General features: G+C 37.0%; 2 protein-coding genes across 2 annotated transcripts; both read right to left on the bottom strand.

Annotated features, from left to right (window-relative positions):
• Positions 1–1,456: 1,456 nt before the first annotated feature.
• LOC136812501 (hydroxylysine kinase-like) lies at positions 1,457–4,859 on the bottom strand. The gene is made up of 3 exons (XM_067069003.1): positions 4,688–4,859; positions 3,316–3,743; positions 1,457–2,198 (listed from the first exon to the last, which is right to left on the bottom strand). The coding sequence occupies exons 1-3, from the start codon at positions 4,857–4,859 to the stop codon at positions 1,602–1,604; spliced, it is 1,197 nt and encodes a 398-aa protein (XP_066925104.1). The 3' UTR covers positions 1,457–1,601.
• Positions 4,860–6,491: 1,632 nt separating this feature from the next.
• On the bottom strand, positions 6,492–8,119 carry LOC136812474 (retinoid-inducible serine carboxypeptidase-like). The gene is given in 2 exon segments (XM_067068977.1): positions 6,492–7,572; positions 7,574–8,119. Coding segments are annotated over 2 exon segments (1,335 nt in total). The 5' UTR covers positions 7,973–8,119; the 3' UTR covers positions 6,492–6,636.
• Positions 8,120–18,969: the final 10,850 nt, after the last annotated feature.

Genomic DNA, 18,969 nt, shown 5'->3' with positions numbered 1-18,969 from the left:
AGGATCTACTCAAATTAGAACCTTACCGTCTCCGTCGCTGAAAAACACACATACATAAACTCGCTAATGATAGTAAAGGCGGGGAAAATATGGCGGTATGATGGCGTTATGGCGGTATACGGAAGAAAAAAAATCGGCGGTAGAGTTTCGAAGAAACGGACTGGCAACTCTACCGACTGTAAACTCTTTTCGGCAAAAAAAACCGTCTGCGAATTTTCTTCGGCTTTCGGCTTTTTTCTTAGATAGTGTGATTCGTCTTAGACTATAACATAGTCTAACCTTATCGGGGAAAACTTCGTCGGGGAAAAGTGACGAAATTTACGACAAGTGACGAATATTTTCCCGCCGACGAAAATTTTCCCCGGCCTTAAAGCGTTTACCAACTACCAGCAAGTGACGAATTTTTCCCCAACGAAAATTTTCACCGAAGAAGTTTTCCCCGATAAGGTATATATCGACATACATAATATAACTACAACTAGACAGACACTGTCATGATACGAAATATGTGCCTGATATGAAAGGGGAACACTTATGTAACTAGCCGTATTGTATAAGGGTTGCGAAGCGATCCATTCAATTTTTTTTGAATTGTATGCAAAAAGATTGAACTATCTAAAAATGTTCGTAAAATTTTTCTAAATTGATGTAATGTATCAAAAGTTATGACTCTTTTTGTACGAAAAATTGGGATGGAAAATTGGTCAAAAGCCACTATTTTCCGAGAATCTATTAAAGATTCTCGGAAAATAGTGCGAATGACACCTCAAAGATTTCATGTTTTGCGGAATTAATTAATACAAGGACACTTGTATAGCGTAGCCAAAATCGCATTAATTAATTCCGCATTAATTTATTCTTGCATTAATTTATTCCCTTAAGGTAGTTTGGTTAAAGATACGCCATCTGGTGCAAAAGTTTTTTCAGAATTTTCCAGTTTTTTCTTCACCGAAAATAAGGTCCTCAAAGCTAAAATAGTTGTCTTCGCAAAAGTCTTCATTTTCTTCCTCATCAAATTTTTTTCAATTCAACTTTTGATTTTTTTTGATTCAGGAATAGTTGGCCTAACAGAAAATGTATGACATGTTTTGTTGATTACATCAGTCAGAAAAAACACATTTTATACACAACTATTATGAAAAATTCACTATAGTCAGAGCCCTTTTGTAACTGACCACCGTTGCTAAATGTCAAACTTTCGATGAAATTCAGTGGTTAATGTATTTGAAGCTTCTTAAAGGGATTATACGGTGTTATATACACCCGACTCGTCTGAAACTGATGTCAGCAAAATTTTAATAAAAGAGTCCTTTCAAATTTGTAAATAAAAGGAAGAAAAAAATCTTGCTCCACATTTTTCTTTATTCATTACAAAAGATTCTATTTATTTCAAACTGCTGAATCAACATACATTATAACTATGTAAAAGGCCAATGGCTTTAAAATAAGTCATTAGTAGTGAACATGTCAACTTTTCAATGATATTTTTCAAAAATTTATACTTTTTCTCGGAGTTCTTCATAAAAAGCTTACTATAAAAAAGACGCTGATATACAAAGAAATGAAACAAAATCAATTGAAAATTAACCCACTGCTTATTTTTAAGTACATATTTTTTCTAAAAACATATCCTTCCCTATTAAAAGCAAAAAACTTAACCCTTGCCAATTTTTTTGAAGAAAATTAAGAAGATACTTATTGCCAGGGTCTAACACGTGGTATTGATAACGTGCTAAAACTGTACATTGAGCATATCTCATCAAAGTTATATCATAAAGTAAGTCTCTCTCTAAATCAGTGATTTGACGAACAGATGTATATCCTTGGTAAAGTTTTCTCATTTTATGAGTGAATTCATTTTCGTCCAGAGTCAAGGATAAATGCATCAAAGAGGTAGCTAAGTCAACGATTGGAAAAGACCAAACAGCATCATCAAAGTCAATAACGCCACCAACTTTTCCACTTGAGTCTAGTAGAAGGTTTACTTCATTTATATCACCATGAATGTAAGATTTCTTGACATTCTTTTCAAGTTGAGGTAAGATCTGTGTTTCGAATTTCTCAATGATGTCCGTGAAAGTTTGTTTTTGTTTGGCATCCTTAACGGCTTCTAGATAAGTGGATTTCAAATATTTACCAACGGTGATTAAATTGCAATATGATTTCTCTCGGTCAACACTCTCTGATTTTGGAACCTCCTAAAACAATAAATATAATTAAAATTTAAAAGGATAAGCATAATTTAGCATTCTTATGGAAAATCAGTTAAAAAATTGTCCTTTGTGCGAATAAAGACCCTAAAATTCGAGTTATAGAGAGTTTATAAACTATGAAGGTTTATCACCTAAATGGACCAAAAAAGTTTTTCGTGTGAAAGAGACATTTGAATTTTCAGGATCGTTAAATAATAATGAACTATTTAGGCTCCTGAGGTGGTGAATATTCTATTTTTCAAAGATCTCAACGTGGACATTCCGATTTTGCATCCCCTGGTTTTGCTTTTAATTTCAAACCTCTATTTTGACATAAAACTTTTAAACACTTTTGCACATTTAACGCAAGCGAATCGAGAAAAACTTATTGCAGTACACCTTTTTCCGGTTAGCTGCTTCGTATAAAAAGTCACCAAAATTTCGAGTAAACAAGCCATCTCATTGGCTAGAATCAAACAGATTAACAAAAAAATGTCCAGAGTAAGAACACAGAAAGCACATTTTTCTCATACTCTGCACATTTTTTTGTTCATGTTTTTGCTTTTAGGCGAGACCAATTTAATTTATTGTTCTACGGGCAGATGGTAAAACAAATATGGGTCGGTCGGTCGGGATAATAAAAATAATAATTTCGAATTTAAGGGTCGGTAAAACAAATACTAAAGAAAACCCTTTACCCTTGCTTTCGATTACCGAAAATCTAAGTCTAAATGTCTCAGACGTTGATTAAACTGGGTTAATTGATTGATAAATTGGAGTCGGTAAATATTCGTTCAGAAGTTAGATAATACTTTCTTTTTTCAAAAGTTAACAAGTGGTTTAGAATTAAAATGCATATATTATTATTTTTTTCTTTTTGGCAAGAACAGGTTGGGTTGGGTCGTAGAACAATAAATTAAATTGGTCTCGCCTTAGCCAATGGAATGGTTTGTTTACTCGAAATTTTGGCGACTTTTTATACGAAGCAGCTAACCGGAAAAAGGTGTATTGTAGCAGAGTCGTTTTGGACGAGACCGGAATGGCCAGGAATGGCTGGTATGTATTAATATACATTAATATTTTTTTATTATTTATTTTATGATATACGATTAAAGGATCATACCTCTAACACATTACAAAGTCGACCTGAAGTGGCACCCCAATCTCGAGCAAACTCATCTGTCACTTTTTCTTCATAAAAATTGGGAGCTCTTCCTTCAAGATAAGTCAGCAATCGAATATTATGGCAACAAGTCGTTTGTCCTATTGGACCAATATGAAGTAATCCTTTTTCAATCAAACTTGATTTAGTACAATTATCATATGATGCGTTTGGAAGAATTGTGATATCATAGGATGAGATGTATTTCATATTTTGGTCACTTGAACTGATGGATGGTATTGGAGTTTGAACAGCAAAATGTTGAGAGCATTTAGATTTGCTATATAAAATCAAATTGATAATATGTTCCAAAATGTCTTTATTTGAAGTTCCCCTGTTAAATATTTTCATCACAAAACATCTTGAAACTTTTTCGCCTATACATCTCCCTGTAAAATAAGATAAAAAAAACATAAAAAATAATTTAATATAAGGATACAGTGAAATACATATTTGAAAATCACCAAGTAAAGAGCTACATACTGTACACTAATCAATATATTATCAGATAATCTATTGGCGAGTACCGGCAATATTTTGTAAAGAAAAGATGTTTGCAATATTGCTTACAGAAAGAAAATCCTGTTTTTATTGGTATACCTGTTACCTAAAGGGAAGAAATGTTAGCAGGAATTTAATTTGGTGGAAGGCTTTGGCGGGAATTTAATTTTCTTACTGCCAAAATGTCAACTCTTAAAGGTATTAACATCGTACATTACGGTTCCCTAGCCATTTTGTGGAATGTTGTTTACCAATATATTGTGCCCTTTAAAAATTAAATTTTCGAATATCAAAATGAAGTACGTTTATTTGCAAGAATTTTTAGAAGAGAATAGATTAGTACGAACTTCTTGCATCCTCCTTTTCCCTAAGTGTCGTATAGGCCATTTCACATACCTTAAGGGAAGAAATTTTCGCGAGATTTAACAATTTTGGTGTGTTTCGCGGAATTTAATTTCGCGAATTACGCCCCAATTCGCGACATTAAATTCCGCGAAAATTTCTTCTCACGAAAATTTCTTCCCTTAAGGTAGTCGAAAGGAATCAGGGGTCTCTATCTATCCATATATTTAAGTAACATCAGGCCCAAGCCCCATTCTCGCTACAAAAAATACAATGATAGTCATATAAAAATAATCAAGACCAACACGCTTGGATAACACTTTTGTCAAAAATAGTCAATCAGTCCTAATTACTCACATGATTTATTTCGACCATGAAAAGGACTGCTATTAAAAAAATCCTTGTTGATATCATATTTTTGTTGCCAAAGTCTTGTTAATTCAGCTAGAAATTCAGAAAAAAAATAAAATGAGAATCATGCTTGCAATACCTTGAATTCTAAAGTTTCTATCATCATAAGATACCATTTCCACCGGTTCAACTCCTTCATCCAGTTCGAAGCCAAAACATTTCAATGCAATATCCTTCAACTGACTTTTGTTGACATACGGTCGAATCTTTAATTGATCATTCACTAAAGCTATACTTTGTTTCTCATTCATCTAAAAACAAAAATGTTTCATCCAGTAAAAACAAATAAGATATTGTAGCTTTGCTCAAATAAAAGTTTTCTTAAGGGATCTTAATCTTGGCAATAAATATGATGAAGCAAAACAATACTATTAATGAAAAAGAGCTAGATACCGTAAATCCTCAAATAAGCGCCCGCTTGAATAAGCGCCCTGCTCGAATAAGCGCCCTCCTTTTAGTTAAAATAATATTATAACCGCCCCGCTCGAATAAGCGCCCCCCTTTGAATAAGTGCCCCTTCCAGGGAGGGGCGCTGATTCGAATTTTGTTATAGATTGAATAAGATATTGAGTAGATACTTGTGTCTTAAAAAGAAAGAAAGTGATTAAGAATAAAATGATAGAAATTGTCAATTGGATTTTTCCAATTTTTCTTTTATTCATGCTTTTTTGAAAAATCAACCCTTTGAAACAGTTAAGTTTAAGCAGATTCCGAATTTGTTGATATACAAATTTCTGAAATAAAAAAATAAACGCCCCGCTCGAATAAGCGCTCCGCTTGAATAAGCGCCCCCCTCAGAGCCTAAAAAATTAAATAAGCGCCCGGGCGCTTATTCGAGGATTTACGGTATTTGGCTCTTCCAGAAAATGTTCGTACACTGGGGGGTGGAGGATATAGCGTCCAGGGGAGGGGGTAAACTTGCTCTGTTTGGGGTTAATTTTGCTCTGTTTGAGGGTAAGTTTGAAAGTCCAGGGGGTCAAGTGATGCTTGTGGTGCAGGGGGTTAGACCCGCTGTCCGGGGGGGGGGGGGGGTCAAAAGTCACAATTTCCAAAAAATGTTACATCGTCCAACCCCCATATTCAATTCTTTTCTGGAAAGCCCATTCACAGGAAAGATCTCAAGATCCCAAGGCGTGTAAAAAGCATTTTCACATGCACTTATAGTTGTTTTATTATTGTTTCATTACACATGATTGACAAAACTCAACTTCAAATGGGCAGGATATTTAAAGATTTTTTATTGTTACATACCCAAAGGAAATGAATAAACTTATTACAATTAGATTTTGGCAAGTTTAGACAAAATTATTTTGTCAATGTTGGGTAAGTCCTAAATCAATTACAAACTTCCCCATAATAGGAAGTGAAATCCTAAAAATGGAATATAACACCTTTGGATTTTTACATAACAACTGGAACAGAAGATATGAGAATGAAAAAAGCCATAAGAGTTTGCAATTAAATTATGCATTACTTTATTTTGGAAATTTAAGAAAAACTAGTACATGATTCTAATTGCAAAAATCATTAAGTCATCTTACTCTTAGGTTCCAAATAAACGGGACAGTTCAAATAAAGGGGGCGTTGAAAAATGTTCGAGATCTTAATAAACGGGGGCTAATTGCCAGAGGGTTATAAAAATAAGGGGCCTTCTCTTTGACAGCTGAAAATATTCTTAAAAATTTATAAATGAATAAAGTCCGAATAAGGTCCTGGGGGTTAGAAAATTTTCGAAAAATTAAGAAGCGGGGGGGGGGCATTTATTTGGAACCTAGAGTTAAACTTGGATTAATCAAACAAACAATGTTAGTGAAAAGTTTGAGTAATTACAATGCTTATCATGTTTATCTGTGTTTATACATATTTATCACATAGCTTGTGCCTATTATGACTACAACAAGCTATCTGGTTCTTTTAATTCTGATATTAAAGTTCATTGTTTTTTACCAGATTTCAGAGTTGATCTTAGTTTTGATCTTTACTAGAGTAATATCAGTATCTTCAAGTTCGCAATATCCCTTAAAAGTTTTATGAATTGATAATTTCATCCACCATTTGCAGAGCCATCGGTCCATTGTCAGAGGGAACCATATGACCAGCATTCATAATGTAATATAAGCTAAAATTCTCATATGTTTTAACGAAAGCTTGTGTGTTCTTGCCACTTTCGGGTAGATAAATAGGCTTTCTTGGTGTTGATTTGAATGTGGAAAGTCCTGGCCATTTGAGTTTATTGATCCATTTTTCTGCTCCTGGTGTATCACAAATCATATCAAGTTGGCCTTGAAATACAACAACCTTAATTCCATAATTGATTAGTCGATCAACATAATCAATGACAGGTTTCATAAAATCAACGGATTGATATTTAAAGACATCACCAGATTGGGAACCCCATTCAACATTACTAGGAATTATTCCAAGTTTTTCTCGTACAGGACCATTCATGAAATCAGCAAGACTTTGTTGTTGAAATCTTCCTACGTGTGTTTTGTAAAGCCGTTGGAGATTTGGGCTCAATTTTGAATAGGTTTGCTTCAGTGCAAAATCAGAGGGAACATGATGTTGTAGAACATTATAGACATTCACATCATCAGTTGTTTCACTGATAAGACTTTCAGTCTCACCCCATAGTTCAGTTGCATAGGCAAACCTGCCAGCATTGACAGCATCAATTGTGGCTTTGGAAATGTTGTTGACTTTATCTAAGTCAGCTTGATCAAGAAGATTGTATTGGTAGAGGTATGGTCCCCATGTTTCAACAGAATCAACAGCTGAGATCCAAGAATCACCTAACGCAACTCCTTTCAAATTGCAATGAATTTGTCCTGCTTTTTGAGCTCTAAATAAAAGCTCCGCAAAGACTGAAGTCATCTTTCCACCATATGACTCACAGAAAATATAAAATGGTGTTTCTGCAAAGACTTCATATTTCTCCATAAACACAGAAAATACACGATATATACAAATCATCTGCAATTTCAGTAACATTTTTAGTGAACGCATCATCAGTGCTTGCATAGCTAAATCCAGCACCAACAGGGTTGTCAATAAAAAGCAAGTTAGCTTTTTTAGTCCAAGCTGTGTCTCTTGGTTTGAGATTGGTGTCCACAGGTCCAATTTCTTTGAAATTACCGTAACCAGCACCAGAGGCTCCAGGGCCACCTTGAAGCCAAAGAATTAGTGGAAGATTTGCACGAGTTGCACTGTTTTCTGCACCAAAAAACCACCAAAACATGTTTGCATTTTCCCGAACGTTAACATAACCCCAATCCTCATCTTTTATACTTGAAGATCTTGGTGATCCATTGGCCGGTATAGCAAGGAACAACAACAAGGTGAGAAAAATCATCATTTTTACCATCAAACTCACAACTAGTGAAAAACTCACACAAAACTTTCAGCGTATACTTCAAGAAAATGTAAATGATACCTTTTAAAAATAGGTTCGGTTTTGCAGCTGTCAAATATTGTGATTAATTGAACATCACATGAGTGATGATAGAGGAAAGAAATACACCTTTCCCGTAATTCGTAAAACTAATGCGCGCGCATTATTTTGATGCTCTCCACCGTTTGGTCTCTGGAGGTAAACAAACCCGTTTTTGCCTGCGTTCCCTTAGGGAAAGTTGGTTTTTTGAGCTTTTCTTAAGTTCTGTCGAACAAAATCCCCTCAAATTTTAGTATGTTCAATCTATTCATGATATTATACCACCCTGAAAATATTTTGCCAAAAGAAGGTTGCTGTCAAAAGTTAGAGGCTCAAATCCCACTTTCCCTAACCCCTCGCAGGCAAAAACGCTTTTTTTACCTCCCAAACAATTTTATACACAACGGTGGAGCGCACATTTTCCCGGGCCATTTCTGAGAAATTTGAATTACGGGAAAGGTGTATTGATCAATAGATGCAGAGCTTCGTGAATCTGGTTCATCAGCAGAGAATCACATGATAATGAAAGCGAAAGTACTTTTTGTTTACTTCGTAGGCGCGAGAACCACTTAGCGTCCAGTCTTTTTTCCCGAATAGTCGGAACCACTAATCAGGAATGTGACCTCTGCGCACTCCGGAAATGGTCGTGGAAGGTAAATTTTATTTTATTGTAAAAGAGGGTAAATAAATACCTTTTACTGGGTAGTTAAGAAATCCACCGGGTAATCGCTTCTTAATTCTACTTTCCCCATTCCCAATTAAAAACTTCCCTCTTTTCTTTGGAAACTTCTTCTCGAAATTTTCAATCTGGGAAACAGTTTCCTTTTTGGGTTATTTTCACCTTCCCGTTCTGGAAATATTTCCCGTTAAGGGTCCCTTAAGGCAATAGTTGCCATTTCTTTGCAGTGGTTCCGACTGCCGAACAGGATGCTGCAAATACCTTATCGGCCCTTTTTACGCCGGCCCTTCTTCTTGGCGTTATTTTTGGGCTCGTGGCGTTATAAGGGCCGGTGTTAAAAGGGCAGGCGTAAAAAAAAGTCAAAACTGAGCAATTTTACCTAAAAGCGCCGTTAATTTTTGACCATTTTTTCTCGTTTTAAGTATTTTAAGCTTGATTAAAAGATTAAAACTATCCATTTTTTACTCTATCTTATATCCAAAACTTCACGAAAATCAACGATTTTCAATGGAATTTTCCACACTTTATTTAATACTGAAAGATGACATTATAATTTAAATTTTAATATAATGTTAATACTTGCTGTTTTGAAGCCTGAATAGCAATTTTTATATGTTTTGAGTTTTGGCGTTATTTTCGGCCCTAATTGGCGCGTACGCCCAAAATTAGACTGTGGTGGCAGAATAAGGGCTGGTGTATGTAAAAGGGGCCGATAAGGCAGTCGAAAGCATCCAGCAGTGAGGACCTTTTTTTAAACATCTGTTTCCCAGGCATAGCCTTCCCGTAAAATTTGATCTGTTGGCCAAAAGTGATTTCGCAATTTAAAGGTTATCTTTTTAAATAAGAGTGTTATCATTTGCTCAGCAAATTTAATTAATTTACAAGTTTTTTCACGGATGTGGAGCATGATTGGTCAAAATCCAAAAATAGCAAAAGAAAAAGAAAAACTTTCTTTCTTTGCTTGTATCAACATAATTATAACAATGACACCGTCCTGATATGAAATGAGAAAAATAAAACCTTTAAGAATTTAAGATTTTTAAGTGTGTGATCGCGTGGTCGGAGGAACCAACGTGATCGTGATAGAAAGGAAATTTAACTACTACTCATGTGTCATGATATATTTTTTTCGTGTTTGCGTGATTTGAAAGGTGACTGGGGGACCTCATTTATTGAAATTTTCGGCAAGTAACTTCTTTATTCAACTGAGCATAACTTTGACCAAATGAACCAAATTTATGAAATGACCCATCATAAAATTAAGGCATGCGCAATGAATTTCTTCACCGTGTCAAAAATTAGATTTCAGAGATGTGGTACTCACAGTAAAGGAAAAAGGATGACATCGATTTTAAATTATGTGTTAAATTCTGTAGTGATTGACAAAACATTTGAGAAGGGAATTGAAGCAAGATGACGGCGCTTACAACAGGTACTCTAATTTCTTTGCATATAAAGGGCAATTATTCCCACATAAAAGGAATAGAAACAATCTCCGAGTGAATTCTGAGTACCTTTTGTAACCGACCACCGTTGCTAAATGTCAAACTTTCGATGAAATTCGGTGGTTAATGTATTTGAAGCTTCTTAAAATAGGTCATTAGTGAACGTGTCAACTTTTAGATGATCTTTTTAAAAAATGTATACTTTTTCCCGGAGTTCTACACAAAAAGCACCATGCAATGAACCCTGATATACAAGAAAAAAAAATTAAACTAATCAAATTTTTTGAGGCCTGCACTTTGACAATTCTGACAGATTATACCAAATCACAAGAAATTTTGGTTGTGGTTTTTTAATTAGAGATTCAGCTGCTCAAAGTCAAGTGATTGAATCGCGCGTGAATCGTGTGTTTTAATTGGCCGGCCGAAGTAAACTTGGATTCAGATTATTTTGATGCGCTACTACTTGAAACATATTTGATAAAATCGAAGGCTGGAAAGTACTCAATACAATCAAAGGTATTCAATATGATCAAAGGTAATCAAAAAGTAATCGAAATGATTGTACAAATCGAAAATGGTCGAAGAAAATGCCATAATCTGGAGTCAAGTGAGTATTCGATCACCGATAAAATCGATAGGTGGTTACTGACCACCTTCGATTACTATCGATCATTATTGATTACTTCGATCACAATCGAACGTTCGATTAGTACCGTCTGGAATCATCTTATTGATTTGTCTTTTACAACACACTAGTTACCCAGGGACAAGATAAGTTATCCCAATTTGTAGCCTGGATGATGAAAAGGGCCGTTCCAGAATTTGTCTGTAACAGGGGGTGGACGACACGGGATTTCCAAGGGCAAATATTTTCACTAAAATTCAAAATTTCCAAGGAAGAAGAAGAAACTGTATAAATTTTCAAGGCAATTCAATTTAAAAAAGGGTAAAAAAGAGTGCAATTTCCGACACATTTCGCGAAAGTACATGGATTTTCATCGGAATTTCCAACCACACCTGGAAAAAAAAATATTTCCGAGGCTAGAAAGTATTTAAAAATGTACGTCTTCCGACGGGGGTAACGAAAATTTTCTGGAATGGCCCTAAGTAATACAGTAATATGTAGAGTAATACAGGATGATATTGCTCCTTTTTTTGAAACACTATTGGAATTCTCCATCGATGAATTCTCCAAATGGGGGTAAAAGAAGCTCTCCTTCTATACTCTAAGCAATGTTATTCTTGGAGTACTTTACAGACAACCGACTAACAAAATTCACAAATTAGATGGTCCTGAGTTCATTCAAATGCTAATTTATAAAAAATATGTGAATATCAATCCCCGTCGAGTTTTAGTCCGATAGCGCGCCCTTTTTAACTTTTTTGTTTTCATTCAAAATGACCGGACGCCGATTGGAGAGTTAGAAAACGCCCGCCGCCTAACCGCCTATTGCCCGATGGGATTAACAAATAACGAGTGTGTAACTTGCCACGCGAGTGACGTCAAATGCTCCATCATTTTCCTATAAATTAACCGTTTTGCAATGCTCAAAACATGACCGAGTTTGATTTTTTGCAATGCTCAAAACATGGCTGAGTTCGATTTTTTGAGAAAATACTTTTTCCGTCCGAAAATGCCGGAAATATGCCATAAATATACCTTATTTATAATGTTCATCTCTGTTCTATCTTTTCAAGCCTTGGCAATTTTTCTATTTTTATCTGATTCTCATTGTTAGGTAGGTCCATTTAGCATGTGGCTTGTTCTTCTTCGTTCCAGACATTCGCGTTGTCCCACTACAGATTTATTTTCATATTTCAATTCAAAAGCCTACTCAGTGCGAAAAAGAAATCGTGTATTTTTTAATACGCTGTTCATTAACTAAAATCAAATGACTTTGGAGGTTCGGTGAAATGGCTGAATTGCCGTCCAATGTTTTGTCAGATAGTCCCAAGTTAGAGCAGTTGACGGTAGTTAATGCAGAGCTAAAAGTAGCGAGATATGACTGGAGCTGAAAGACCACCACAAGGATATAGTAATAGTGTAAAGTAAAGCGAGATGCAAAGGTGATAATGTAGACCTGAAAAACTTGTGATTTGATAAAACATTGAAACATACATTTAAACACAAAAGGCTATAGGCAAGGATAGGTAGAAAGCACACATATGTCTACATGGTATTTTCAGTTCTTGACGGAATAAACACTGTGAAAACGGCACAGACAAAATATGTACAGGAATATGAACTGGGAAAATAAAACAAATGATTACAGGAGCACAGTATAGTAAATAATGACACAATACAAACATATAGGTATATAAAATCAATGAGCCATAGTATAGACTGTAAAAGAAACGGTTCACATAAAGAAAATCTAAGAAAAATATCAAAATATTCGGTGACCTAAGCATTAAATAAAATTGGACCTAAGAAAGCTTCCACCAAGATGCTGGGGAGGGAGGCGGAGCAAAAAACAGCAGTCTGCACTGAAGAACTGAAGAACTGAAAAAGGCCCATGTGGAAAATCTGAGGCCTTAAAAGGGGCATGAAAGTGAGGCTAAATCAAGAGTCCGGATTAGGACCAAAACAAACCAATTGCATCTAAACCCTGATATACAAAAACATATATCAGACACTTAAACACAAAAGGCTATAGGCAAGGATAGGTAGAAAGCACACAGATATGTCTACATGGTATTTTCAGTTCTTGACGGAATAAACACTGTGAAAACGGCACAGACAAAATATGTACAAGAATATAAACTAGGAAAATAAAACAAATGTCCAAATCCAATGTGTGTATTAGTTGTTAGATAGAGAAGAAATATATGAAGAAATAGAATGCTGGGCATGCAAACGCTGCGACAAGGGCATATGTAGGTAAAGATACATTGCATCAGACTTCCAGTCACCCATAACTGCAATGGAGTCAAGAGGCACACCAGCCTCCAAAGCAAAGGTAGCACCACCACGTCTGAATGAGTGTGACCCATATTGACGGTGTGAGAGCCCAGAACATGAAAGGTGTGCTTGAAGAATGTACAGTTAGCCCCCAGGAAGGAATCCCTCAAACAAAAGTACAGTTTTCGAGATTAAGCGTGCAGCTTTCCTCTGGACTATTTCCAGCTTATAGATGTTGGAGGCTGAGTGAGGGTCGTATGGTTCAATTGTCAATAAAACTGATTTTTTAAGCCGAAGCTTTCTAAAAAACGCTGGAAAAACGGTTTTTTTGAATTTCTCGATACTCTATATTTTTTTATGAAATTTTGCACACTGATGCAAAATGAAAATACCTAAAATGTGACGGAGCCTGATTTTTGAAGAGGATTCGTTTCCGGCCGGAAATATGCCGGAAAAACTTGTTTTTTGGCATTTTCTCGAGATTTCATCATCAGTTTTTCCTTAATTTTTGCACAAAGATGCGTTTTAGCAATGCTCAAAACATGGCCGAGTCTGATTTTGAGAAAAATTCTTTTCCGGCCGAAAACGCCGGAAATATGCCGGAAATCGCCGTTTTCCCAATTTTCATTGGACTTTTTACTGATGTTTCTTTGTTTTTTCACGCAAAATCATTATTTATGGCAATGTTTACTATCTAGCATGATTTTATTGTCAATAAACCCGATATTTGTAACTGAAACTTTCTCAAAATCGCCAGAACAGCCGAAAATCGCCGGAAAAACGGTTTTTCTTGAATTTCTCAAGCTGTACTTTAAATTTTTCATGAAATTTTGCACACTGATGCAAAATGGCAATGCCTAAAATGTAAAGGAGCCTGATTTTGGAATAAAAAAATTCCGGCCAAAAATGCCGGAAATATGCCGTCGAAACCGGTTTGTTGTCATTTTGTCGAGATTTCATTATTCGTTTTTCCCGATTTTTGCACAAAGATGTGTATCAGCAATGTCCTAAATGTGGCCGATTCGGATTTTTGAGAATCATGTTTTTCTGGCCGAAAATGCCGGAAGTATGCCGGAAGAATAATATGACCATTGGTGGTTTATTTGTGTTTGTATATATTATATTGACCCTGACTGAAAATACAATAAGTATTATAGATTAGTAAGGAATATATTATCATGACCACCATTATCAAAAAGGTATATTGAACTTGATGATACATTTAAAAATAACTATTTATAAAAGTAAATAGTGTAGACAAACATAAAAACTCGAATAAGGGAATGAATGTATTATAACGGTAAAGAAATTATTTAAAGTCATTATCAGAGGCATTGATTGAAATTGCATCATCGCTATGCACTTTATCTAACACCTCCTTGGTTGCTTCATCTTCCTTGGCTGGTATTGGTTTTTCCTTAAGGACGACCCTCCGTTTGTCGACTTGGGTTGACATCTTCTTCTTGCTTTGTCGAGCCAAGTGGCGGTTGTATTTCTGTTGTTTCTTTGTTCTTCTGTGTAATTTTGTCTTCCCCATATCTAAGAACAAAAGAGTAGTTTAGTCAACACATCTCAATGTAGCGTTTTCGCGTCTTTCGCACCCTTGTTGATACCCTTTGTGGAATAGGATCCATCCTTGTATCTGGTCGGACAGGGATGTCATTTGGTAAAGGATCATGTTGGATAATTTCTCCGTCGTCTTCCTCCTCGATGAAGCTTTTTGCTGCTTCTTCTAGATCTCCAGTGTTTGGTATTTTTTTGTAAGGGGCTTTATCCTGTACGGGTTCATTAAAAGAACAGTGATGTTGCTTGACGTCGTCAAGGTGCCTTAGTAGAGTTCTTGTCGAATTTAGATCTTTTAATAGTACGTTCTTCATTTCTTCGTTTCGTTCCTGAACTAGAAATGGTGAAGGAAGAAATATGGGATCGAACTTGGACCTCCTTGTCCAGTCTCTAACAAGGACTAAATCCCCCGGAAGAATGGTAGACTTTTTCCTGTATTTTGAGGCGTTAGTTGCTTCCTGTCGTTTGCTTTTCTTCTACTTGTCCACCTCTCGTGCATTGTGCACCTCCTCGTTGGTGGATGCCTTTCGGGGAAATTTGTGTTTCAAGCCATCCCTGAAGAGCATGTTTGCTGGTGGTATACCTGTTGCTGGGTGTGGTGTTTGTCTATATGTTTTTAATGCCTCTCTCAAAGCTTCTGCCTCGTTTTGTCTGGAATGCCTGTTTATTTTCATTGTCTCTCCTACTGTCTTCATAAAGGTTTCTGCATGGTTTTGGCTAGGGAAATATGGCGTTGAGAACCTAGCAGCTGTCCCATGAGTTTCATTGAATTCCTTCATTTTCTTGCTGTTGAATGGTGGACGATTGTCCGATATCTGATTTTCCGGGTAGCCATACTCATCAAATATTTCCTCGAGCGCTGGAATGACCTTTTCTGCTTTAGTGGACATTACTAGCTTAGCAGTCGGGTATCTGGATCCTAGGTCCTGCATGACAACTATGTGTTTCGAAGAAGGCATAGGTCCAAATAAATCCACAGCCACTGTTTCCCAGGATTTGTTAGGCACCTTATGGCTTGTTATGGGCTCTTTGGTTTTTTTTGTCAACAAAGATTGCACAGTCTTTGCATGAAGTCACGAACTTTTTAACCTTGTCATACATTTCCTGGAAGAAGAAGAAGAATCTGAGCCTTCTCTCGATTCCGCTTTGTCCAGGATGTGAGCCTCGATGTGCTAGTTCTACGGCCAGGTTGTGTAACGATTCTGGCAGAACAATTTTGTCATCTTTAAATATAATGCCATTCTTAGACACCTTTGAATTTCATTTAGGTTTCTATCCGCACTTGTTTCTTTGGCTATTCTTGCCAATGTAATGTGGTCCATTACTTGTGTTGTATGAAGTGTATAGAGTAGATTGTTTATATCATTACACTCCTTTCGTTGTGCAATGGGTAGGCTTGAGAGCCTCCTTGCATGTCTGCTCATGTAGTCAACTTGGTTGAGTGAGCCCTTCTGATATTCAACAATGAAGGGAATATCTTGGTGATTCAATTTTATCCGCCTGGTCCTGATTGAGCCATGACGTCGTCCGTTGAATATGTGTATCAAGGGTTTATGATCAGTAATCACCTTGATAAGTGCCGGCGAACCAACAACATATTCTCGAAATCGTCTAAGCCCAAAATCAAGACTAGCCGCTTCTAAATCTAGTTGAGGGCAACTTTTCTCTGATACGTTAGTGGTTCTTGAGGCTAGTGCTACTGGCTTTGCGTCTTCCAGTGTTGGGCCTTGTGCTAGTATTGCTCCTAATCCAGTCTTATGTCCATCAACGATAATGAATGTTCGGGCTTCTGGGTCGAAGTAACGCAGAAGTACATCCTTACGGAACGCTTCTATTAGAGTGTAGAAGGCGTCATTATGTTCTTTTCCCACTTGAATCTTACTCCTTTCTTTGTGAGCTCCCTGAGTGTCGATGCTTTTTGAGAAAATCCCTCGATGAAATCAGCATTACTCTGCATCATGCAAATGAAACGGATTAACTCCTCTTTATTTCGAGGAGTGGTCAAGTGATTTAAAGCTTCGACTTTCTCAGGATCAGGACGAATTCCCGAGGCTGAGACGATCATGCCCCAAAATTTAATCTCCTTTGCACCGAACTTGCATTTGTCTTTATTTAGTGTCAGACCATTTTCGTGGAGTATGCAGAGGACCTTTTCTATTATTATCACGTGCGATGATTCATCATCTGTAGCAATAACGATATCATCGTGTATTACATGGACTTCTGGAAGGTGAGAAAATAGGGGTTGTAATGCTGCGTTCAACTCCCCTTGTGATGGCTTGAGTCCCATAACCAGTCTTTTGTATCTATAGAGCTTACCATTCACATGGAACACTGTCAGGTTTCTGGCTTCCTCTGCTATTTCGAGTTGCCAGAATGCTGATTTTAGATCTATTTTGGAGAAGATATTTTTGCCTGAAAGTTGTGCTTTAATATCCTCCGGCCTTTGGATTGGGAAGTTTGATGATAGGAGTGCTTTGTTGACATTTTTGGCATCAAGTGTGATCCGTATATTCCCGTCATCCTTGGGTGCAATGACAATGTTATATATCCATGGGGTTTGTTGTCCAGGAGGGAGCTCCTCAATTACATCCTGGGATTTCATGTCTGCAATAGCCTCCTCAATACGACTTTTTAAGTGGTATGGAATTCGTCTTGGGGCTTCCGCTATCGGCTTAACCGATGGATCAGCAGGAAGCTTAACAACGTAATTCTTTAACTTACCAATTCCTTTGAAGACAGACGACTTTGATCCAATGATTTCTTGTAAGTTCTCCTTTAATGGGTTGTCTTTGAGCTCCACCATTTTGATTGGGACTAGTACCTCGGGTCTGTGGTTAAACTTGACAATATCCAGTTGCATTGCCTTTGGACCGGAGAGTATGGACTCACACGGTTCTTCAATGATTGCACTGGGACTGTTCTATCCCCAAATGACACACTACATGTGCTCATCCCTATTGCTGGTATGGCTTTGCTTTTATATGGCTTGATCTTGAGGGTAGTATCGCTCATTCTCTCAAGTATGTTCCATTTGCTGGCTGTGTTGCGACTGCATACGGATATTCTTGCCCCAGTGTCTGCATACTTTTGCATAGTGGCCCGTTTTATTACAGTTACTACAAATGGATGTCTTGGTAGGACATTGTCGTGCGTGTGTCATGATGTCCTGTCTTTTTCTTGTTAAGCCACAGAAGAAACATGCTGTGGATTTGTCTTTGTTTGATGGTTGGGATTCCTTTCTTCTATTATGATTCTGGTTTTTTCTGGAGTATTTCCCTAATACTTTATTAACTTTCCCTTCGCCGGAAATTTCTGATGCACTTTTAGCTGCACTTTCAAGGCGCATTCCTTCTTTTCGAAGTGAACTGAGCTCCCATGAGTTTTTGAGGGCTTCTTCACGGATTTCCTCGCTTGATAACCCGATTACTACTTGGTCTCGAACCGCAGTTGACAAGGCTGTACAATCCGGGCTGATACATTGAAACTGACAATGCGTTGCCTCTTTTTCAACTCTGTTGCAGAACACAATGAATGCTTTACCTCTTTCTTGGCAAAGAGACCTAAACTGGAAGTGTTTCAGTGTCAGGTTCTCAGTAGGTTTGTAGTATGCCTGCAAGATGTCTTTGAATTGAGTCCATGTGGCATCTTTTCTAGCTTTCTCATTTGGTAAAGCCATTGTCCAGTCACTGACAAGGCGTCTTGATGAGTAGATACCTAAGAATTTGGCGATCATATCCTTTGCTTTCCGTTGTTCAATCAGGTCGTCGTACTCCGTCATTGTGGGGTTTCTATTGTTGTTTCCCAGTTTCTATCTCTGGAGCGCAGAGTCCAATGAGACTTTGGGAGGGTCCGGGTACATTGCGGCATAACGCAGTTCGTAGTCTTGAGTGAATTCCAGGAATGATTTAAGAGTATCATCTGGATGGCAGTCAGGGTCAAAAAATATTTGCGATGCGTTATTAGAACTCATTACTAACAAACCAGCCACTCGGGTCTGGTAGTTCACCGTTAGATGAAAGCTGAGTGTAATATAGAACAGGAAGGAATAGTTTGACTTACCCTTGAGTGTGGATACCGTCAATCTTTTAGAAGCAAGCTGACCAGTCAGTGAGGCTGGTAGTTCACCGTTCGGTGAAAGCTGAATGTATTAATAAGCTTGACTTACCGCACTGTATTGAGTGAGAGATCGAATGTAAGAAACAAGAACAGGTTACCACTTGGAATCCTTGACCTTGTATGCTATTGATATTGTGTCTGTTTTGTGGTGTCCTGTGTACTTTCTGATGTGGTTTATCTTCGTCTCCAAGAATAATATGACCATTGGTGGTTTATTTGTGTT

This window comes from Clytia hemisphaerica, unplaced genomic scaffold (genome assembly GCF_902728285.1).
Source record: "Clytia hemisphaerica strain Z4C2 unplaced genomic scaffold, Clytia hemisphaerica genome assembly, whole genome shotgun sequence".
NCBI lineage: Eukaryota > Metazoa > Cnidaria > Hydrozoa > Leptothecata > Clytiidae > Clytia > Clytia hemisphaerica.
This window is presented reverse-complemented; position numbering and strand designations above follow the sequence as displayed.